The 23,838-nt window shown below is 45.0% G+C and overlaps 1 protein-coding gene across 1 annotated transcript in view; it reads left to right on the top strand.

Moving 5' to 3' along the window:
- The window catches only part of P2RX7 (purinergic receptor P2X 7), a 57,137-nt gene extending 33,631 nt beyond the window's left edge, over positions 1 to 23,506 (top strand). Inside the window, exons 7-13 of the mRNA XM_004475480.5 lie at positions 218 to 347; positions 2,765 to 2,901; positions 11,137 to 11,227; positions 12,583 to 12,648; positions 12,735 to 12,884; positions 15,125 to 15,226; positions 18,926 to 23,506. Of these exons, the coding sequence (XP_004475537.2) occupies positions 218 to 347; positions 2,765 to 2,901; positions 11,137 to 11,227; positions 12,583 to 12,648; positions 12,735 to 12,884; positions 15,125 to 15,226; positions 18,926 to 19,423 (1,174 nt within the window). The 3' untranslated portion in view covers positions 19,424 to 23,506. The remainder of the gene's footprint in view (positions 1 to 217; positions 348 to 2,764; positions 2,902 to 11,136; positions 11,228 to 12,582; positions 12,649 to 12,734; positions 12,885 to 15,124; positions 15,227 to 18,925) is intronic.
- Positions 23,507 to 23,838: the final 332 nt, after the last annotated feature.

Genomic DNA, 23,838 nt, shown 5'->3' with positions numbered 1-23,838 from the left:
GGCTCCCCAAACCACGGGCTGTTCTAACCTAATCAAGGTCCCGGCCCTCCATCACATCTGCGGGATTCGCCTGGCCACCCGCACCCACCTGGTGCACAGTGGGAGGCGACTGCACGAGGGGTGACACCCGGGAGGCGGGGGTCCCTGGGGGCCCTCATGGAGTCTAGCTACCACACTGATGGATCCCACTTTTTTTTAACATATATATCACATGCAGGAGAAACATCCTACCGGATTTGAACGTCTCTTGCACCTTTCACAAGACTCAGAATCCAGAGTGTCCCATTTTCCGGCTAGGAGATATCTTCCGAGAAACAGGAGATAATTTTTCAGATGTGGCAATTCAGGTTGGTGGTGTCTTTGTACAGTGGGGTGTGGGAGTGGGGGTCGGGGGTGGGGGGTCAAATGGCAGGAGGCTGGGCCACTGGGTCTCAATAATATGGCTCAAGTTTATTGAGCATCTAGTAAACCCGTGCACAGTGCCAAGGGCTTCACTTGCCTGACCTCATTTAATAATCCACAACAGCCCTAAAAGGGAGGTACTGGGTGTATGAGAGTCCTTTGGCTGCTGTAACAAATGACAACAAACCTGGTGGCTTAGAACAACACACATTTATTCTCTTAAATTCTGGAGGTCAGAGGCTGAAGTCAGTTTCCCTGGACCAAAGTCAAGTTGTCAGGACAGTGCTGGGGCTGTAGGGGAAACTCTGTTTCCTTGACTTTTCCAGCTTCCAGAGCTGCATTTCTTCCATTTTCTGACTCGTGGCCCCTTCCTCCATCTTCAAAGCCTCAAGTGTATTATCTTGCTTCAGTGATCAGATTGCCTTCTTTTTTGTTGTTGTTGTTGCATCATCTTGCTGCGTCAGCTCTCTGTGTGTGCGGTGCCACTCCTGTGGGTTTTTTTTTCACTCAGGGTGGCTCTCTTTGCAAGGTGCACTCCTTGCACATGGGGCACCCCCACGTTGGGGCACACCTGTGTGGCACGGTACTCCTTGGGCGCGGCAGCTCTGTGCATGGGCCAGCTCACCACATGGGTCAGGAGTCCCTGGGTATCGAACCCTGGACCCTCCCATATAGTAGGTGGACACTCTATCAGTTGAGCCACATCCGCTTCCCTAGATTGCCTTCTTCTATATCAAACTTCCCTCTACCTGTCTGTATGGACACACACGATTGCATTTAGTGCCCACCCAGCTAATCCAGGATAATCTCCCCATTTTCAAGATCCTTAACTTAATCACATCTGCAAAAGTCTTTTTTTTTTGCCAGCTAAGCTATTATTTACGGATCCCAGGCATTAGGACCTGGAATATTTCTGGGGGTCATTATTCATTTGTCTAGTTGCAAATTACAGAAATTCAACTCAAATGATGACACAAGCAAAAAAATAAATGTAATCTTTTTGGCAAAAGACGAAACCAAATTCAGCTGGCTTAAGCTATAAAGGAACCAGAAAGCTTATATAAAATGACCTGGATCCTCTAGTGTCCCCAGGGAATGTTCCTACCTCAGGAGCTTTCACTGGCTGTTCCCTCTATATGGAACATCTTTCCCTAAACATAACATTAGCGTCTCCCTCATCTACTTCAAATATTTGCTCCACTGTGAGCTCAGTGCAGCTTTCTCTTACCCCTTCCCAGCACTCCCCATGAACTTCCCTGGTTTATTTTTCCCTTGCATTATCTAAAGTACTATGTATTTTACATGTCTGTTTGTTTGTTTCAACTCCCCTTACTATAATAGAATGTAAGTAGCATCAGGTCAAGGACCTTTGACTCTTTTATTAATTGCTCTATAGTACTTAGTATGTAATAGTCAATAAATATGTGTTCAATGAATGAAGGCTATAATAGCTTCAGGCCTAGTGCATCCGGGGAATTCCTCACTCGCATTAGCAACGTTTCAAGTGTTCAGTAGCCACATGTAGCCAGTGGCTAGTGTACTATACAGTGTAGATATAGAATATTTCCATCATCACAGGAGTCTCTATTGGACAATGCCACTCTAGCCTTTCACACTCTTTACAGCTAAGGCTCTCAGCCAATAGAGGCCTTTTGTCCTGTGGGTCTAGCCAAAGTCTCTGGGAAGGCTCTGATTGGCCCATCCCTGAACCTATCAACAGAGCTAAAAGTATGCACTGTCCTGATTGACAAGGCCTGGGTCATGTGCCCAAAATCCTGGAGCTGGGAAAGAGGTCTGCAGCATTCAAACCACTGCGCATGGGGAGAGGTGGTCTCCCAGAGGAAATTCCAGGTGCTTTTACTAGAAGTAGGAAAACTGGCTGCTGAGCAACAGAAACAACAGTTATGCACTTGCACTATGGGAAGGCTTAGTGCCTTGCATATTGAAAGCACACAATAAATGGTAGTTTTAATTATTCTGTGTTATTCCCCCCTTCCTCCAGATCAGAGCCTGTTTGTTACTCACCTCTGTATCCCCAGCATCTTGTGTGCTATCTTGAAGTACCATATTTCACTGATCCATTTTTTTTTTCACTTTTTAATAGTTCTGAAATCAGGAAGCACCTTCAATTGACAGAGCCTCACAGTTTAATTGATAGCATTTTTTTTCTTAGAGGAACATAAAAAATGCTGGGCCTTACAAGCCATGCTATCCAATATTCAATGAGCATTTTTTCTCTGCAAAGCAAACTTCCCTTCAGTGATCATTCCTAGCAGCTGTGACACCCAATGCAGGGAGGTGCTTGGGGCTTGTGTCACACCATGTCCAGCAGGGCTTTGAGACTGTTCCTTGTCTTCTGCAGGGTGGAATCATGGGCATTGAGATCTACTGGGACTGCAACCTGGACAGATGGTTCCATCACTGCCGTCCAAAATACAGTTTCCGTCGCCTTGACGACAAGACCACCAATGAGTCCTTGTACCCTGGCTACAACTTCAGGTAAATTAGCACTGCCAATCAAGACTCACCCGGCGGTGAGTGGGCCTTGATGCTGCAGAGCCTTTCAGATCTACCTGAACTCCATCTAAATCACATCCCAGCCCTCAGTAAGATGAGTCTCCTGTCCCCAAAGCAACAGATGAATGGAAAAGATCTTCTCTGAGACCCAGGTGGTGGCTGAGTTTCTTGTACAAACTTTTTTGGTTTTAATTATTAAAGACATGCATATTCTTTGTAAAAACAACACTAGCAAAACCCTTGGGAAACAGAGAAAAGCATAGAGAAGAGGATAAAAAAAAGACCCATAATTCCACTAGCCCAGGCTAATCAATGGTAGTCTGCTGCTGAACTTTGTCTATTCTGATTCTTTCATGAGGTTCATTTGAGACTACATCACATGCAACTGCTTTGTTTGGCATCCCGCTTTGTTTTGTTTGTTTCCAAAACCCAGGTCACTCAAAATTCTTTATGGCTGTCACATTAATGATCATCATATTATGATTGCATTATGGATATAATGATAACAACAGCTACAATTTAGGGAGGGTCTTCTATGGACTAGGTGCCCTATGTCATCTCCTGGCTAAAGCCTAGAAAGGTAAAGCGACCTGCCAACACCTCCAGCGATCAGTAGAAGCTCCATAATTCTAACCCTGGTCCCTCTCACCCCACTCATGCCTTTCCCCTCCATCTCATGACTTCCTCACCCATTTCCCTATTATTTGGGCTGTTTCCAGTTTTTCTACTATAAATGACTTTGCAGTGTACATCCTGGCACACAAATCTTCGATATTTAGGTTATTCTTTAGAATAAATTTCTCCAAGTAGAATTGCCGGATCAAAGGTTATGAACATTTTATCAGATGCTTTAAGTTTTTTAACATTTCTATGACTCATTTTCATTTCTAGGATTCATTTTTGGTTCTTTTTCAAAGCCACCTACTGTTGTCTTGCTGGGCCCCATTTTTACCCTAATGGGCCATCCGTGTCACACAGCTCCTATCACTCAGATCTAGTGTCTGCAGTAACATGGGCATGACTTCTCTCTGGGCACTTCGGAATATTTGTTGGTGGACTTGTCTTCTGCAGGAATGACCTGCAGAGTTCTGGGTGGGCTGTGGGACCTGGATGCATTCCTCTGGGGTGACTGTGCGGCTTCCTTCCCCACCTGCAGTGCTGACTTACTTGCCGGGTTTCTTTGAAGTTCATCGTGTGTGCTTTGGACTTGCAGGGCTTCAGCCCTATGACTTGCCTGTGCATCCAGTTCATGTCCATTCCTCACGTCCTCCTTGCTGTCTTGGTGCCGACCCATTAATTTTGACCCTCAGCACAGCCAACTCTTCTGCTCTTGACTTTTGCCCAGTGGTGACTCTCTGTGCTATCATAAATGCCAGTTTCCGTGGTACCTCCTGTTTATATCATTTGTTTAGCCTGTTCCTACTACTCTGTCCCAGAAGCAACGTGGCCCTTTAGCTTGTGGCTTACAGTCCGCAGTCTGTATGTCCTGTGGGTGCCAAGCAGGCTGCTGTGCATGTGGTTATGGCTCCTCATTTTGTGTCCTGGTTCCAGACACAAAGCAGGCATGCACTGTTCTCTCTTCAGAAAGACTTGCTAAGTTCATTCCTAGAGTGATGAATATTCAATTTGGCCATGAAGCTGATCAGAAATTAATACCAACATTCCTTATTTCCTCATTTCTCAAATATATATTGAAGAAAAAAAATGTATTGTGCCAATGGGTATATATTTGGCAAACAATATAGTCCAGGTCACTACTTTCATGGAACTTTTATCATGGAAGGAGTAAATGGGAAAAATATAAGTAAATTTAAAAAATTCCAACAACTCAACATTATTAGTCATCAGGGAGATGCAAATTTAAACTAAATGAGAGAAAAAGAGGAAAAATGAGATGCAACCACATACCAATCAGAATGGCTAAAATTAAAAAGAGACTAACCATTCCAGATTTTGGCAAGGAGAAGCAACTGGAACTCCCCTGCTTTCCTGGTGGGAACATAAAATGGTACAAGCATGTTGACAAATGAGTTGGCAGTTTCTCATAAAGTCAAACATATACTTACCGTATAACCCAGCAATTCCATTCCTAGGTATTTATCCAAGAGAAATGAAAACATATGTCCGCATATGCTTATAGCAGCCTTATTCACAATAGCTCACAGCTGGAAACAATCCAAATGTTCAACAAAAGATGAGTGGATTAATAAATTGTGGGATATTTCTACAATAGAATACTACATAGTATAAAGAGAAAGAAACAAACATCTGAAACACACAACATAGATGAATCCCACCAACATTGTGTTCAGTGAAAGAAGCCAGAACTAAATGAGAACATACTGTTTGATGCCATTTACATCTAGTTTAAGAACAGGCAAAACATATAATTGAAAACAGAACAGTGGTGGCTGGGCTGGGGGATGGGGGCTGAGTAAGAGTTTTCTAGAAAGGGGCACAAGAGAGTTTTCTGGGGGAAATGGAATGTTCTAGATCTTTGTAGGGGTGAATACACAGTGTATTCATTATTCAGTTGTTAAAACTCATTAACCTGAACCCTTAACATCTGTGCCTTGTACCTCAAGAGATTATATTTCAGTAGGAAAAAAAACAACAAAAACCAAATCCAACAAAACCACTTCAGATGATAAAGGCTATGAAGAAAGTCCAACAAGGTGGTCTGGTAGAGCATGGCAGAAGGTCTCTCCGAGTGGGGGTAAGACCTCTGCAGGCATCTTTTGATTCTCTAAGAATTGTGCTTTCCCACCAAGAAGAGAAATGGCACAGACAGGAGCCTGTGTAATGGGAATTTGTTGGTGATTTGGGCCTGAAGGGTATTGGGAATGAAAGAAAGAGAAAAAGGAGAATGAAACAAAGAGAAAGAAAGAGAGCGAGCTGGGATCAGGCGGTCTGCGAGTAGAGACTCCTCAGACAACTTTGTTGTTTACAAGGGGCTCTCTATATACCCCAGTCTACATGACAACAAGCATGCAGTTAACTATTACCCATGATCTGAGGAACTCAAAATCTCTTAAGTTACAAAGTCTAAGTGTTCTATCGAACTACAAAGTGTATCTGCTCATCTTTTCTTTTCAGTCTTTAACAGCTTCATCCTGTTTGCTGGGAACTCTTAATTACCGCATTCCTTAGGTTGCAAGCGTAGCCATGGAAACAGCATGTCTCTCTTTGCAGGACCACTAAGCCTCAGTTTCCAACAGGAATTAATAGGGAAAATGTTTTAATTTCTTTTTTTTTTTTTTTTTAAAGATTTATTTATTTATTTAATTTCCCCCCCTCCCCTGGTTGTCTGTTCTTGGTGTCTGTTTGCTGCGTCTTGTTTCTTTGTCCGCTTCTGTTGTCGTCAGCGGCACGGGAAGTGTGGGCGGCGCCATTCCTGGGCAGGCTGCTCTTTCTTTTCACGCTGGGCGGCTTTCCTCACGGGCGCACTCCTTGCGCGTGGGGCTCCCCCACGCGGGGGACACCCTTGCGTGGCATGGCACTCCTTGCGCACATCAGCGCTGTGCATGGCCAGCTCCACACGGGTCAAGGAGGCCCGGGGTTTGAACCGCGGACCTCCCATATGGTAGACGGACGCCCTAACCACTGGGCCAGAGTCCGTTTCCCAATGTTTTAATTTCTTGACGTCCCTTTAGTCCTTATGGTCTAGAATAGCGGTTCTCCCGGCCCAGCTCCCAAAACCAGTGTCGCATGGGAACTTGTTAGGAATGCAGATTCCCGGGCCCCCCTCTAGACCTACAGAACCGGATGTTCTGAAGATGGAGCATCTGGGTGTTCACGGATCCCCTGGGGATCCTGCTGCCTCCTGCAAGGTTCCAGGTCTAGACCCTCACTAAGCAAACCAGCAGCATCAGCTTCACCCGGGAGCCAGTTGGAAGTGCAGCGCCTCAGGCCCCACCCAGACTCGCTGAACCAAAGTCTGCGTTTCACCAAGATCCCTGAGAGATGTGCGTGCACATTAAAGTTTGGGAAGCACAGGGCTATACTAGATCTCATCCCAAACGTTTTCTTTTCAGGTGTTTCCTAACCTCACTACATTTGGTCTCCACAGTCAGCTTGCCAGTTTCCTGGGGGAAGGAATAAAATAAGGCATCGATTTAATCTCTGCATGTGCACATACGCAACACACACACGCACCCTCTGTATTAGTCAGCCAAAGGGGTGTTGATGCAAAATACCAGAAATCTGCTGGGCGTTATAAAGGGTATTTATCTGGGGTAGGAGCTTACAGATACCAGGCCAGAAAGCCTAAGTTACTTCCCTCACCAAAGTCTGTTTGGAGCAAGACGACTGCCGACATCTGCGAGGGTTCAGGCTTCCTGGGTTCCTACGTTCCTGGGTTTGCTTTTCTCCGGGTTCAAGGTTCCTTTCTTCCTGGGGCTGGCTTCTCTTTCCTCTGCATGCTGACTTCCCAGAGCTCCAGGATTAAGTCTTCAGCATCAAACTCCAACATCAAAACTCCAACATTAAAAGCCCCCAACTCTGTTCTTCCCTATGCCTTCTATCTGTAAGTCCCCTCCCACCAAGAGACGGGGACTCAACGCCCTAATCATAACTCAATCATGCCCAAGTACAGATCAGGTTACAAGCATAATCCAGTATTTCTTTTTGGAATTCATCTCTTGTATCAAACGGCTACACCCTCCCTTCTTCCCAACACTTCTACTTTTGGAGAACACTGCTTAAGCAAAAAAATGGGTCTATTTAGGTTTTACCTAAAACAGCTTCATAAGCTGGTAGATCACACTCTAATATGTTTTTTATTTTTTGTTTATGTTTTGGGCCTGCACAATGTTCTAAAAGTTGAGATATTGTACATAAAATTCTGGACTTACTGCTTTTCTGGAAAAATTAAATTATTTGACAACCTGGGCCCAAAATCCCACATGAAATCAGTTTTCTAGACCTGAGTATCAGTGGCTCCCTTTAGAAAGGACATGCATTCTTTGGTTTGCCACCGTCCCCACCACTCCTTATTGCCTTCTACCTGGCCTGCATCACTCATTTCCATTATCTCCCTGGCCCCTGTCAGCATCTGAGTTTGAAACTCTCGCCTTCAAGGCTGGCTGAGATGAAGACACAAAAGGCTTATGGAATTTTCATCCAGGGCCCTGAAATAAGCTCCTGGTTTAGGTAATGTTTTGAGCATCCCTTGCTGCTCTGCTGAATAGCCTTATGGCTGTTAACAAGAAGAGAGCACAGGATCAGCAGTCCCCTGCCTGCCCTCCCAGGCTCTTTCATTTTTAGCAGCACAGGCAAGAGGGCAACCAGAGGTTAGTAATTGTCCTTTGAGCTGCCGAGCTAAGCCTAAGAACATAAGCTCCTGGAGAGATCCGAGCTTCTGAAGAACTGAGATGGGTATGATGTTAATATTCCTTTAGGACAAAGTGTTAGAGTTTTTGTTGTCTGAAACAAGCACCAGAAGAAATCTTTGGCCAAAAATGAAATGTCCCCATATCTGATGGGTAACTAAGCAGACAAAGTTATTTTCAAATTGCCACATAGAAAATATCATTAAGAGGGAAATTAGAGGTCCTATAGGACCAGGGCTGCTGTAACAAAGTGCCACAAACTGAGGGGCTTCAAACAGAAATTTCGTCTCTCACAGCTCTGGAGGCTGCAAGTCCAAAACCAGGCGTGCGCAGGCTCTGCTCCGCCACGGGCTCCGGGCAGGCTCCTGGCCTCTCCAGCTTCTGGCGGTGCTGGCCATCCTTGGCACTCCGGTCTTCATGTGGTCTTCTCCCCTGTGTCTGTCTGTCTGTCCCTGTGTCTTCCATGGCCTTCTCCCCATGTCTGTTTGTCCCTCTGTCTTCACATGGCCTTCTCCCGTGTCTGTCTGTCCTTGTGTCTTCACGCAGCCTTCTCCCCTGTGTCTGTCTGTCTGTCCCTGTGTCTTCCATGGCCTTCTCCCCAAATCTGTTTGTCCCTCTGTCTTCACATGGCCTTCTCCTCTGTGTCTGTCTGTCCTTGTGTCTTCACGCGACCTTCTCCCCTGTGTCTATCTGTCCGTCCTTGTGTCTTCCATGACCTTCTCCCTGTGTCTGTTTGTCCCTCTGTCTTCACATGGACTTCTCCCGTGTCTGTCTGTCCTTGTGCCTTCACGTGGCCTTCTCTCCTGTGTCTGTCTGTCTCTATCTTCACACAATCTTCTCCCCTGTGTCTGTCTGTCTCTCTGTCTTCACACAGCCTTCTCCCCTGTGTCTGTCTCTCTGTCTTCACACAGCCTTCTCCCCTGTGTCTGTCTGTCCCTGTGTCTTCACACAGCCTTCTCCCCTGTGTCTGTCTGTCTCTCTGTCTTCACACAGCCTTCTCCCCTGTGTCTGTCTGTCCCTGTGTCTTCACACGGCCTTCTCCCCTGTGTCTGTCTGTCTCTCTGTCTTCACATGGTCTTCTCCCCTGTGTCTGTCTGTCCCTCTTTCTTCACATGGCCTTCTCCCCTGTGTCTGTCTGTCCATCTCTCTATCTTCACATGACCTTCTCCCATGTCTGTCTATCTGTCTCTGTCTTCACATGGCCTTCTCCCGTGTCTGTCTCTCTATCTTCACATGGCCTCCCTTGTGTCTGTCTGTCCATATGTCTTCACATGGCCTTCTCCCCTGTGTCATGTCTGTCCATCTCTTTCTTCACATGGACTTCTCCCATGTCTGTCTGTCCCTATGTCTTCACATGACCTTCTTATAAGGACACCAATCACTGGATTTAGGGCCCACCCTACTCTCGTCTGACCTCATCTTAATTTAACTAATTACACCTGTAATTAGTTCCAAATAAGGTCACAATCAGAGGTCTCAGGTGGACATAAATTTTTGAAGGACACTCACTAATACATAAAGAATATGAGAAAACATAACTTTCTAAAACATAGGAAGTTTGAAGAAGTGGATCACATTACAGAATTCTGGCCTTCCCCAAAAGAGCTAATGCAAAATGTCCTTATTCAGTGAACACATGACTCTGTATTTACAACATGGGTGAAATGGGCCAGACTGCACGGAAACTGCCAGGCCTTCACATGGCGCGGAATGGGTGTGTGTGGTGAGAGCATCCTCCTCCAGCGTCTCTGAAAGTGTGGCCCACTGGACCCCCACATCAGAACCACTGGTACCTTTGCTATAAATACAGACTTGTAGAAACATTCCAGATGTTCTGAAACCACCCGTTGGGGCAGGGCCCAGGAATCTGCATTCTTAAGATACTCCCAAAGTGATACTTCCCCTCAGTTTAAGAACCACTGAAACAAGACCCTTCAAGCAGAAACTCAAGTACAAGGTTGACGGTCCCAGGCATAGACAGAGAGAGAACACAAACCCTGTGGCATGGAGCAGTGATCCACCGTCACTCTGTCATTAAAAAACAAAGAAGGCAAGAGAGCAGCAGAAGAAAGCACTGTCTTGGAATGAGAACAATCTAATGCAAAGAAATTGAAGCTTTTCTGACCGGAAGCAGGTACTAAAGGACCTGAGAATATGTAAAGGATCTCAACGTCAGATTTCAGGAGCTCAAAAAAAATTAGTTTCAGATGTTCCTTACTATATTTTGGCACAGCATCTGTCTTCTTCTCTCCACACACCTGTAAATAGACTGTGAATTAATAGCTCAGAAAGAAATATATACCCTTATCTAAAAACAACCTCCAAAAGGTGGTGAGAGGGAGGAACGGATTTAAAAGATTTGGGAGGCATGTGGTTTAAGCCTCCCTAATTATTCATGACAAGCACGCCACTTGACCTGACATAGCACTGCTGAGAGTTGCATATTTGGGGTGACCTGCTGAGGTGCACCTGTCCCCAAGCCAGTAACTAGTAGGTAAGTTGCACCACCACACCACCTCCACCCTTCCTTCTAGAAGTCAAACCTATTTTTCCCTTAAGACATACTCAGGTTGCTGGAAGATTTTGAAAATTTCCCTGCTTGTTAATACAGTATAGGTTAAAAATTTCATTTTAACCTGAAAATAAAAGCAGATTCTCCATGACTTTATGATGATAGAACAGAAAAGAGGGTGCCGTGAGGTCATGGCCCTTTGGCTCCAGGGGAGCAATTTATGGGTTAGGATTGTGTTCTTTCACCAGCCAACCATAGCCAAGCTAGAAAACAGACAAGGAAGACTACAGCAGCTACCATTTTGAGTTTTCTTTTCATACAATACCAGTCGTTTCACATAAGTTTTTATAAACATGGGTCCTTTTCCTCCTACAGATATGCCAAGTACTACAAGGAAATGAACATTGAAAAACGGACTCTGATAAAAGTCTTTGGGATCCGTTTTGACATCCTGGTTTTCGGCACTGTAAGTTTCTACTCCCCAGTCCCTCCATCCCTGCTGCTGTGTCCTGGTGGTCACAGTAACTCCACAGCGTAAGCAGTTTGGGTCATAGCGATTATCTGGCACTGGGCATTTCACATGTAGAATAAGAAAGAACAACTGTGCTTGGGCTGCTTCTGTCCATGAACAAGCCATCTGATGAAAATGAATATAAAGAGTGGAGTTGGGAAAAAAATCTGTTATTCAACTTTCAGAAGACTGATGTTAAGAAACAGAAAAAGGAGAAATAAATCCCTCTGTGAAATAGTTTATAAGTAACAGAGTCCAACTCAAATTGGCTTGGGGAGGGGAGGAAGAGGGCTTTTAAAATATATTTTGGTTCATAATACTGCAAAGGCCAGGGGTAAGGCAGGCTTCAGGAATGGCTGGATCCAGGCATTCAAATATGTTACCAGAAATCTGCCTCCCTCCAGCTCTTATATCTGTTCTTCTCTGTTTCAGCATCATCCTCAGGCTGCCTGTCTCTATGTGATGGGTCAGGCAGCTCTTTATACCTTACACGTTTAGGAATCTCCATGAAAAGAGAGCTCCCTGTTTGCCAAATTTTAGCAAAGATCTCAGGCTGATGCCATTGGCTCTGACTGGTCCAATTTGGGCTCCGTGCCCCCTGATGAACTGACCCCTGTGATCAGGGTATGCCATCCTCTCAGTGGCTAGTCTTGGAGCAGCTCTGAGCCAGGGGCTCACCCCACCACCCCAGACCCACGACTCAAGGACAGAAATGCTTCTCCAAAGGAACACTGGGGTGCTACCTCCAGGAGAAAGAGGGAGGGGATGCCAGGCATGCCAAAGGAACACCTGCGTGCCCCACCTTGCCCAACAGCATATGGCAATAAGCAGCATGACCGCCAGTGAGCTACAGCTGAGAGCATGGAAAGAGCATCGGGAATAAAAACCACAAGGACACCCAGCAAACGGGGTGCAGACATGCTCTGCTCTCTCCCTGCTCCCGAAATAATCTCAAACCACTTCCAGGGAAAGCTCATCTGAAACCCTCACCCTCAGTGAGAAAACAACAGCCCTTCTATGGTTCTCCCCTCAGACCTGTGGGTCCCAATGCTTCTTTGGCTAAAACATTCACGGGTCCAAGCACAACCTAGAGAGCAGAGGTAAAAGTCGTGTTTTCAGCCCCTGCCATCTGTCTGTGACTTCCTGCCCCCTGGTGCAGTGAACACATCGGCTGCTGCTGTCAGAGCAAACGCACTAGCCTGCCACCCCGCCCCCCCCCCCCCGGCCCCTGCTGGAACTGACAGGTGCACGTGAGAGCAGAAGAGCCTGGCTCTGAATTCCAATGCTAATCTTCCCCCCTTTGTTTTCAGGGAGGAAAATTTGACATTATCCAGTTGGTCGTGTACATCGGTTCAACCCTCTCCTACTTTGGATTGGTAAGGGAATCTCTGTCCCAAAGGTTATCGAAATGACCTGGCAAGAAGAAGTTTCCTAACACTGCCCCTGTCCGGGTCTTCCCCAGGCCACTGTGTTCATTGACTTTCTCATCAACACTTACTCGAGCGGTTGGTGCCGGTCCTGCGTGTATCCCTGTTGCAAGTGCTGCCAGCCCTGCGCGGTCAACGAGTACTACTACAGGAAGAAGTGCGAGTCCATCGTGGAGCCCAAGCCGGTGAGGGCCGCGGCGCGGGGTCTGGAGGCTGTTTAGAGGAGGCGACAGCCGAGACCCCTTAGAGCTCTCGGAAATGGGCGCGCTCAGAAGAGCACAGGTTTAATCCCATCTGGTCAGTCTCAGGACTTGGCTTTAGGGAAGCATAGAAATGAAAATGGAAAGGCAAGCTAGAAGGAAGACAAATTTTATACGCCAGAACTTGTCCATTTTTTCAGACAGTTGAAAAGTTGGTTGTATTGGGTGACATTTAAACAGGAACGCCTTCCAGCCTGGGATTTCTACATTTTGCACCTGCTCTAGACACACTCACACGAGTGTCCAAGTGGCACACTTGGCACTGTCTGTACCGGTGAAGAAATAGCATCTACCCCAGTGCCTGCCAGCAGGCCAAGGGTGAAATGAACTATAGTAAATCCCTGATAAGGAACATCAGGCATCAGTAAAAAAGAATGAGGCAGAAAACAATAATAGCAAACATCACTATCGCACGACTATGTGCCAGGCAGGCTTCTAAGTGCCTTACAGATATTCACCCACTGAGTCTTCCCAACAGCCCGATAGCTGGTGCTCTTGTTGTCTCCACTGTTAGGGGTGAGGAAGTGGAGGCACAGAGAGGTTAAGTCATTTCCCCAAGGCATTCAGCTAGTAGCGGCAGCGCTGAGACTCCAGTGCTACAGATGCTGGCAGGGGCGGGCATCCCAGATATGTTTTAAGAGGAAAAAGCAAACCCTAGAACGTATGTGTAGTACAACACTGGGGTCCCGCAGGGCTGCCGAAACGAAGGACCCCAACCTGGGAGCCTAAAACAACAGAAATGTATGCCCGCAGCGTTCTGGCGCCCAAAGCCTGAAATCAAGGCCTCAGAAGGGCCACGCGCCCCCGGGGACTCCCGGCCTTGCTCGAGGCTGGTGGCAGCGTCCCTCCAGCCTCCGCTGTCCTCCCCAGGCCGTCTTCCCTCTGGCCTGCGCTTCTCTGTCCACATCTCCCTCTTCGAAGGACACCCGTCATTGGATTTAGGGCCCACTCTAATCCAGCCTGACCCCTTTTCAACTTAGTTACACCTGCAAAGACCCAACTTCCAAATGATGTCACACTCAGAGGTGCTGAGTAGACATGAATTTCGAGTGTGCTCATATGTTATCCACCCCCCCACCCAGATCGCTCCCTCATCTGTTTGCTCGTTGTTTTTCTTGTTGTCTGCTCATTGTTTTGGTGGGTTTTGTTTTGTTTTTTTGGTCGTTGCCTGCTCATTGCCTGCTTTTTCTTTAGGAGGCACAGGGAACCAAACCCAGGACCTCTCATGTGAAAAGCAGGAAGAGCGGATGCTTAAGCCGCATCCACTCCCTACTTGTTTGTTTTTGCTCGTTGTCTGCTCATTGTCTGCTCGTTGTTTGTGTGTCTTCCTTAGGAAGTACTGGGAACCAAACCCAGGACCTTCCATGTGGGAGGTGGGCGCTCAACTGCTTGAGCCACATCTGTTCCCCTCTATAAATTTTTACATACATTGTGTGTTTGTGCAAAAAGGTACTGGACACAAACAAAAGTGGTAACAGTAGTTGCTTCTGGGAAGGAGACTAGAACAGTCAAAGGGAATTTTGGCCTCACCTACATTGTTTTGATTTGATTAATTTAGGAAAAAATAGGCCTCATAGGGCTTTACTAAGCAAGTCCTTGGCAACTGACTCCATGAATTCTCCCAGAGAAATCCCTGGTGCTCAGAAAGAACAAAGAGGATTTCTTTGTCTTTCCCTCATCCTAGAACATTACTGTCCTCCCTTTTCCAGCAGCTGAATGCATGACTCATTGTCCATTGTGCATGTATTTACAAGTTGAAATAAAAGCTCATTTTTGCAGCTAAAAATGATCATGACTTCATGGCCCTGGGGTGAAATTTAATGAAAGTATAAATAACTTAAGATGCCACCATATAACTTTGTGGAGATAATCAGTCGAAGGTAACTGATTATATATGTACATGTAACTTATAAGAAATTTACATAGTGCCTGGGGAGACCTGAAAAATATAGGCTATAAGCTGTGGACACTCTGCTCTCCTGTTAAGGTACAAGGAGTTCCTTTCTGATTTCATGCATTCTTGGTTGGTGAGAATTATTAGTTTGGTTAAAGGAGAGTTTATCATTTGGTAAATGGGGATAGCAGTTGTCTTTAGATATGTTCAGTAATACAAGCCTCGAAAATTCCATACTAAAATGGGTAAAGTTTTTAAACTTCTTTTCTAGACATTAAAGTATGTGTCCTTTGTGGATGAGCCCCATATTAGAATGGTGGACCAGCAGCTGCTTGGGAAAAGTCTACAAGATGTCAAGGGCAAAGAAGTCCCAGTAAGTTAAAGCATTATCTTTTTTTTTTTTCCTCAAAGAAAACTTACTATTAAAGTATAAATACAGTTAGAAATGTATAAAAATCGTAATTGATGGTTTTGGTTTTTTTTAAGGAGGTACTGGGGATTGAACCCAGGACCTCGTATGTGGGAGGCAGGTGTTCAACCACTGAGCCACATCCACACCCAATTGATGGCTTTTAACAAAGTGAACACACTCGTGTTGAAAAATTGAATATTACTAGCCAGTTACTATCATCCTTAAAAAGAAACAATCACCCTGTCTTCAAAGATTAGTTTACCTCTTTCTGGATGTCATAAAATTAGGGGGAAAATTATCATACAGTATATAATCTGTTGAGTATCTGGCTTCTTTCCCTGAACATTATATCTGTAAGAGTCATCCATGACGTTGCATAAAGCCATAGTTCATTCTCTGTTATATACTGTACATTTTGTAAACATACAGTGTATTTATCCATTGTATTGTCGATGGACATTTGGATAGTGTTCATTTTGGTGCTAAATACCAATAATGAATATTATGATACATGGCTTGTGGTAAGCTTATAGATGTGCTCTGCTGGGTAATTACCTAAGAGCGGAATTGCCGAGTCACAAGGCTCCGCCTTAGTAGATATGGCCAAACATTTCTCCACGGTGGTTGCACTACTTCACACTCCCCACAGCAGTTCTGGTTGCACACCCTCACCAACACTGAGTATTTTCTGTCTTTTTAAATTTAGCAATTTGGGGAGGGATATAGTGGTATCCTATGGCAGTTTTAATTTGCATTAACCTAGTGAGCTCAAATCTCTTTTCATTTGTTTATTGGCCATTTGCATAGTCTCTTTTGTGAGGTGCTCATTCAAGTCTTTTGCCTATTTTTTTTCTATTAGAAAAAAAAATCATATTGATTTATAGGCATTCTCTGAATATAAGCTCTTTGTTGGATATGTATATTACAAATATTTCTCTCCCTCTGTGGCTTACCTCTTATAGACCAGTTTATCTTTTTTTTTTTTTTCCTTTATGGTCAATGCTTTTCATGCCCTGTTTAAGAAATCTTCCTCTACTCTTTGATCATGAAGGTATTCTCTGTTGCTTTTTCTAGAAGCTCTATAGTTTGACCTTTCAAATTTAGATCAACAATCTCTCTGGAACTGATTTTTTGTACATGGGGTGAGGTAGAGGCCAAGATTCCTTTTTTCCATGTGGCTATCCAATCAGCACACTTTAGTGTCATGTAATCATTTATATATGTTTCTGGACTCTTTTCCATTGGTCTATTTGTATATTCTTCTGACAATACCATACTGACTTGATATCTAATGATCTAAGTTCTTCTTCTGCAAGTTTGCCTTGGCTATTCCTGATTGTTTGTATTTCCATGTAAATATTAGAATCACATTAATTTCTACCAATAAAAAAACCCTGCTGAGGTCCAACTATATTGGCAATTTGAGAAGTTACATCCTGACAGTATGAGTCTTCAAATCCATGAACATGGTATATTCCTCATTTACTTAGGATTTCTTTCATTTCTCTCAAGAATGTTCAGTAATTTTCACTCTAAAGATCTTGGACATCTTATGCTACACTTATCACTATAAGTCTGTTCTTTATATGATAGAAAAGTTTTAATTTTAATTTTATTTTATTTTTGTTGTTAATACATATAAACGCAATAGATTTTATTTATTTCTTTATTTTTGTGGTACTGGGGCCAGGGATTGAGCCCAGGACCTTGTATGTGAGAAGCCGGCGCTCAACCACTGAGCCACATCGGCTCCCCTGAATTGGCTCCCTCCCCTGTTGGCTTGTTGTTCGTTTTCTTCTGTCTAAGAGGCACCGGGGACCAAACCTGGGACCACTCATGTGGTAAGCAGGCACTCAACTGCTCGAGCCATATCTGCTCCCCACAATGGATCTTTAAATATTGACCTCATGTCCAGCAACTTTGCTAAATTCACTTATTTATAAAGTTTTTAGATTCCTTTGAATTTTCTTTGTATACAATGATATCATCTATGAATAATGACAATATTATTTCTTTCTTCTAATTCTTATGTCTTTTTTTTCCCTTGCCTTATTATCCTGGCTAGAACCTCTAGTACAATACTGAAAAGATGCAGTGATAGTGGGCATCTTTGGCTCACTTCCCATCTCAGGGAGAAATCTTTTTATATTTTACTATGCATATATTATTTGCTGTAGGCTTTTATAGAATGTTCTATTCAATTAAGAAAGTCTTCCTCTGTTTCTAGTTCGCTAAGAATTTTTATCTTGAACAGATATTCAAATTTTGAAATAATATTTCTTTCTGCTCCTTTTGAAATGACCATGAGTTTTCTCCTTAACAAATTTTTTTCTATTAAGTAGTGAACTCCATTGATTGGTTATCAAATTTTAGCCAGTCTTGCACTCCTGGGCTAAACTCAATTTGAATGAATTTTTCTTTGTATTTATTGCTGGATTCAAATCTCTAATATTTCATTTAGGATTTTTACATCTCTTCTTGAGAGAGAAAGGAATTTTTCCATTCTTGGTAATGTCCTTGTCAGGTTTGGGTATAAAGTGAGTTATTTTTGTTGTTGTTGTCATTTTGTTTCTATTGTGGTAAAATATATATACATAAAATTATCATTTTAAACATTTTAAAGTTATAAGTCAGTGACAGCACATTCCCAGTATTGCACAACCATCATCACTATCTAGTTCCAGAACATTTTCATCATTCCAAAAGGAAATCCTGTAAATATTCAGCAGCCACTTCCTCCTTTCCCCGTTCCCCAGCTTCTGGCAGTCACTAGTCTGCTTTCTGTCTGTGGATTTACCTCTTCTGGAATCACAGACTCTGCAGCCTTTTGTGTCTGGTTTCTTTTACTCAGCATCGTGTTTTCAAGGTTCACACATGTTGTAGCAAGAACCAGCACTTCATTCCTTTTTATGGCTGAATAATATTCCATTGTATATCCATACCACTTTTTGTTTATCCATTCATCAATTGAGGGACATTTGGGTTGTTTCCACCTTTTGCCTATTATGAATAATGCTGCAGTGAGCATTGGTGTACAAGAGTAAACACAAAGGACTGCAATTATAGCAACTTCTCTTGAGGACGACAGTCACATATGCCAGCAGAGGTAGTCTGGTAAGAAAAGAGAGTGGAGATTGAGTCAACAAATATTTGCTGTCCGCTTCGTGCTGGGCGCTCCCCCAGGCGCGGTCCCAGATACGGGGATTCGGCAGTCAACAAAGCAGGCAGGATTCCCCGCTTCCACATGGAAGAAGATTCAGGTAAACATGTAAGGTAATAAAATAATTTTAGATGGCCAATCAGTACTTTAAAGAATGTAGAATACAGTGACATGATAAAAGAGTGTCTTTGATGGGGGTCAGTGGGGGGGAGTCTGGAAAAGGTCTCACTGAAGAGGTGACCTCTGAGTTGAAGCCTGGCCCCTCCGAAATCCACTTTCCGAGTCATAAAATGGAGATGAGAGTGCGTATCTCCTGTGCTTAGTAGAAGGCTTAAGTGAATCATGCTTCTTAAGCACTAGCAAGTCCTGATACAACATGTTTAATAAGTATTATGATGAATGTAATACTAAATGTAAATCTATAAACTAATAATGAAAGTAAAGCGTTTAGAACCTCATGGCTGCCATTGCTGATGAGTTTGGAAACTGGGCTTTTTCAGAGACCCCCGCTGGACTTCACCGACTTGCCCAAGCTGCCCCTGTCTCTCCGCGACCCGCCTCCGGTCCCTGGACAGCCGGAGGAAATGCAGCCGCTTAGAGGGGAGGCAGGCCCTAGCCCCGGGGACGGCCCCCGCTGGTGCCAGTGTGGGAACTGCCTCCCATCGCAGCTCCCCGAGAACCGCCGGTGCCTGGAGGAGCTGTGCTGCCGGAAGAAGCCTGGGGCCTGCATCACCTCCTCGGACCTGTTCAGGCAGCTCGTCCTCTCCAGACAGGCCCTGCAGTTCCTCCTGCTCTACCAGGAGCCCCTGCTGGCGCTGGACTCGGATGCCACCAACGCGCGGCTGCGGCACTGCGCCTACCGCTGCTACGCCGCCTGGCGCTTCGGCTCCCAGGACGTGGCTGACTTCGCCATCCTGCCCAGCTGCTGCCGCTGGAGGATCCGGAGAGAGTTCCCCAAGAGCCAAGGCCAGTACAGCGGCTTCAGGAGCCCGTACTGAAGGCCGGGAGCGGCCGGCACCGCAGCCTGGCCCTCGGGTGCATGCTGACCTTCAACTCCAGCCCCACGTTCCAAGGCCTGTGGCCAACGTCCCAGCCAAAAGGAAACGTGCCTTCCTGTCCTCCAGCCCCATATATGTCAGAGAGCAGTGACTGCCCCGAACCTCTCAGCCTGGCCTGAGACTCAAGACACTGAGCTTTAAGGCTCACTTCTGTCTCTAGGGAGTTGTGTGCCCCTTGATCTTTTAGCCTTTGTACCTCAGGCTCTTGTTACCAAAGCTGCTATCTCACAGAGATAGCGCGAGGACAGATGGAGACAAAGGACATGAACTGCCTTATTAATACTTCAGGTGATTCCGACCCTGCTAAGAGATGAGAGACCCACTGCCCGGCCAACCTGCTCAACCACGTGGTTGTCTTAAGCCACTAAGTTTTTGGGTCATTTGTTATGCAGCAACAGATAACTGAGACAGAGAAAGTCTGATTCTCGGGGACACAGACTTAGCTCCTATCTTCCCTGAGGTTCATAGGGAGAGCCTGGAGCACCCCTGGAGCAGGGCCCCCAAGGGTTTGGGTTTCTATCTGGCAGTTCTAGGAGGGCTGCAGATCAAATCAGGGAAATCACCGGGCCAGCCCCGGGAGCCACCTGCTCTCCGTGGCGAGCTACCTAGAAACAGTCCTGTCCACATCACAACTCCATGGCAGGAGGTGACTACTGCTGTCAGAACCCGGGAAAACCACCTTGATGCCTTTAGAGCGTGTGCTTGGCAGCCAGTCAAAATTGATGCAGCCTGGATGTGCCTTAAAAAGCAACCTGCACCCAAACCTTTACCGTCCCATACATCAACTGGTAAGAGCGTGAATGCTGATGGTGCTGTTCCAGAATCCTGCTGTAGGGGTTCCTTTTTTGTGGCCTTGGCAATGGGGTTGGCTATTTATTCCCCAATCAACCATCTCGAAGAATAAATAGTTTAAAGATCACTGCTCAATACTGAGACTGATGAGAGATCTGTGAGTATTTTATACATACTCTAAGATTTCTTACCGTTTTGATACTTTTTAAAAATTCAGCAGCTTCCTACTGTATTAATGTAAAATATCACAGGAATCTTTTTTGGACCCAGGATTTTATCTGGCTTTAAACTCAGGAATCAAGTTAATTAGGCCAGATTGGACTTTCCCTTTTACTACTTTTCAGAGATATTTTTGCCAACTGGATTAGATACGGCTTCTTGGAAATTATTTACTCTAAGAATTCTTTGTAACGGCTAGAAGTTTCTGTTCTGATGGCCTCTAAGTCTTTATACTTTCATCTTTGGTGCCTTATTCCTAATGTGTTTTTACCACCTCGTCAAGGGCCCAGATGGAGTCAGAATTTAGAATAACAAATTATCACTGGATCCACCTACTGTTTTCCTTCACCTTCCCCACTGGTGCGCCGAGCAAGAGGGTGATGTGTTACTTCAACTGTGTGCAAAATGTCTGGCACTTCCTATAATACAGGGACCATCTTTCAATGCTTATTTTTAGTCGACTGTGTAAAATAATGTTATCGCCAAAGGCATCCCAATGAGAGTCACATTTGTGGGATCTGTTTCCTTGCACTTAAAATCATTCTTCTGTTACGGTAACTGCACAATATTCACTGCTTCTTGCCGATTTCACATAGAATTGGTCAGAGACTTGCGTTTCTCTCTTGAGCGGGGACCTCTTCGTAAACCCTTCCTCATTCTAGCTAGGTGTCGTAACGCAACTGTTTTGATAATTAAAAAAATAATGTGTGGTTCATGTTTCTTTAAGTCTTCCCTTGACTTCCTTTTCTCAGAAGGCCCCCAAATCCCAACTGATTCATTCCTTGACACATTGATTCAACAAATATTCACGGAGGCATTCACAGGTGCCAACGATGGATAAGGTTGCTGCTCTCAAGGAGATGAAGATTAATCAAATAATTCAAGCAAATGTAAACTTGCAACTTGTGGCATACATTGTGACAAAGAAGGTAAATGATGCTCTGAGAGCCTAAAATAGGGGAATGTGACTGGTGTGGGGAGATCGAAGAAGGCATCCCCGAGGAAGGAATCTTGCCTGCAATCTGAAGGATAAGTGCTAGTTAACGAGGTGGAGGGGAAGAGAACAACGTTCTAGGCAGCAGTAATAGCATGTGCAAAGGCCCTGTGGCAGAGAAAGCATCGCAGAGGCGAGACTACCTAGAGCCTTGTAGGCAAAGGCCAGGAGTTTTGCCTATATCCTAAGAAAAACAGAGAGCCATGGAAGAATTTTAAGCATGAGCTTAATAAGACCTTTTGTGATTATTTCTTTTTTCTAATTAGCCATGTTAAAGTGAATAATACAATGGCGTTTAGCACATTCACCATGTTGTCCAACCACCACCTCTACTTCCCAAACATTTCCAGTAAGCAATTTATCCCCATTTTCCCCTCCCTGCAGCTCCTGGCAACCACTGATCTACTTTTTGCCTCTATGGATTTTCCTATTCTGGAAAAATATAAAAGTGTTCATGCAATATGTGACCTTTTGTGCCTGGCTTCCTTTACTTAGCAGGATGCTTTCAAAGTTCATCCTTATGGTAGCACATATCAGTACTTCATTCATTTTGGTGGCTGAATAATATTCTATTGTATGTACATACCTCAATTTGTTTATCCATTCATCCGTTGACGCATCTGATTTTTTAAAGAACACTCTGATCTCTGTGTGGAGAATGAACCAGGAGTGGCAGTAGATAAGGTTTTAATTTTCATTTCCGTCTCTCCTCACTCCACAAAACATTTGCCACACATATGCGGGAAAATGGACTGATTCTCTTTTCTTTCCTCCTCTTCCTCTTGGAAAGTCACAGAAAGGCTGCCGGTGGGAGACGGAGAGGAAAGGCTTGGGTGTGCCTTGCAGTTAGAATATCCCCTGGCCCCAGTCAGCGGGGATGAGCCTGCTTGTTGGGCTCCAGGTCGGGGGTAGAGACAAAGGGCCGTCGACAGAAGCCACCAAAGCAATGCAATGTCAGTGAGGCCTAAAATCAAGGCCCAGTGTTAGGGGCTGCTTTGACACTTAGTGAAATCAGGGGACCTCCAATGGCCTAACTGCAAGTTCCCCGCCTCGCTCTGCTCCTGAAGCTAAGGTGCCCTAGTCAAACGACGCTCCTTACCAAACAGCAATTGTGGCTCCTGCTTATCTCTGAAGAGCCGGTTTCAGTTCCCTGCCAGCCCATGGAATTACTCAAAACAGCCAATCCCATCCTCCCACGGGAGCCAGGGGGCCACCTCACCCTCCTGTCACGGCAGCCCCTGTGGGGTCACTCTGTTCCCAAGTGCAGCCCTGTGTGGCCCTGCCTGGCGAGCTGGGAGTAGAGGTAACTACGAGTCTGCCGTCCATCTCGGCTGTCCAGTGCTGGGTGTGGGGTGCCCACCTGCCCCGTAACCCTAGCGGGGGAAACCCTGCCTCAGCGATGGGGTGAAAATTCCAGGCCCACCGGCAGCCCTCAAAAACTAAGAGGCTTGTCTTGGCTTCCTGGAATGCACGAAGTCATTGCCTGCACCAAACACTGCCTCCTGGAGCTAGCAAGGAGCTATGTCCACAGCCTCCGTTTATTCCGATTATCCATTGAATGCACTGGGGGCTGGTTTCGCTTTCCGCCACTTGGACATTTCTCAACTCATATTTTAATCACATGCATTCATCCTGCTGGGAATCCCTGGGTGTCCCTTGACTCAACTTCTACTCTCTTTTGAATAGATTTAGGTATTACTATCTTCTTTCGCTTTTACTGTGCTCTTTCTACTTCCTGTTTTCCAAAATAAATGATAATCTCTGGAGAAGAGTTGGCATCTGACATCCTTAGCTCTTGTTAATGAATTATGAAGTCATACAGGCCTCATGCTCAGGGATCAGGGGAGAAGATGGCCAACACTGACAGGCCATTTCAACCAGATAATTACTGTATTTGATAAGCTTTGATAAGGGCCAATTCAAACTAGCATGGGCTTATCCAATCTGGTCTCACAAGGTAAATTATGATGGTTCATATTTTGTTTCCCCCAGCAAACAATAAACTCTTCAAAGGCCAAGAACTCATGTCGGTTTGGTGTTCCTCATATATCGACTTCAGTATGGTGGCGCAGTGGGGAAGAGCTCGGGTACTGCAACAGCATCTGGTTTCGAACTCTGGCTCCGCTGTTCATGCGTTAGTGACTCAGGCAACTTATTCAATGCTTAGGAGACTCAGTTATCTCTTTGGATCCGAGGGTTATTTTGAGTATTAAATGTTATGAGTGTACTGGTACAAATAGGCACTCGATACATGTTAGCTTTTATTATTATTTAAAGTGTTTCTCCAATGTCTAACTATGCCAGCCATTTTCATTGTTTGGATGATCCCAAGTATCACTTCTGAGCTCTC

This window comes from Dasypus novemcinctus, chromosome 19 (genome assembly GCF_030445035.2).
Source record: "Dasypus novemcinctus isolate mDasNov1 chromosome 19, mDasNov1.1.hap2, whole genome shotgun sequence".
In the NCBI taxonomy this organism is placed as follows: Eukaryota; Metazoa; Chordata; class Mammalia; order Cingulata; family Dasypodidae; genus Dasypus; species Dasypus novemcinctus.
The sequence above is the reverse complement of the archived record's forward strand: the minus strand, read 5'-3'. Positions and strand labels throughout refer to the sequence as shown.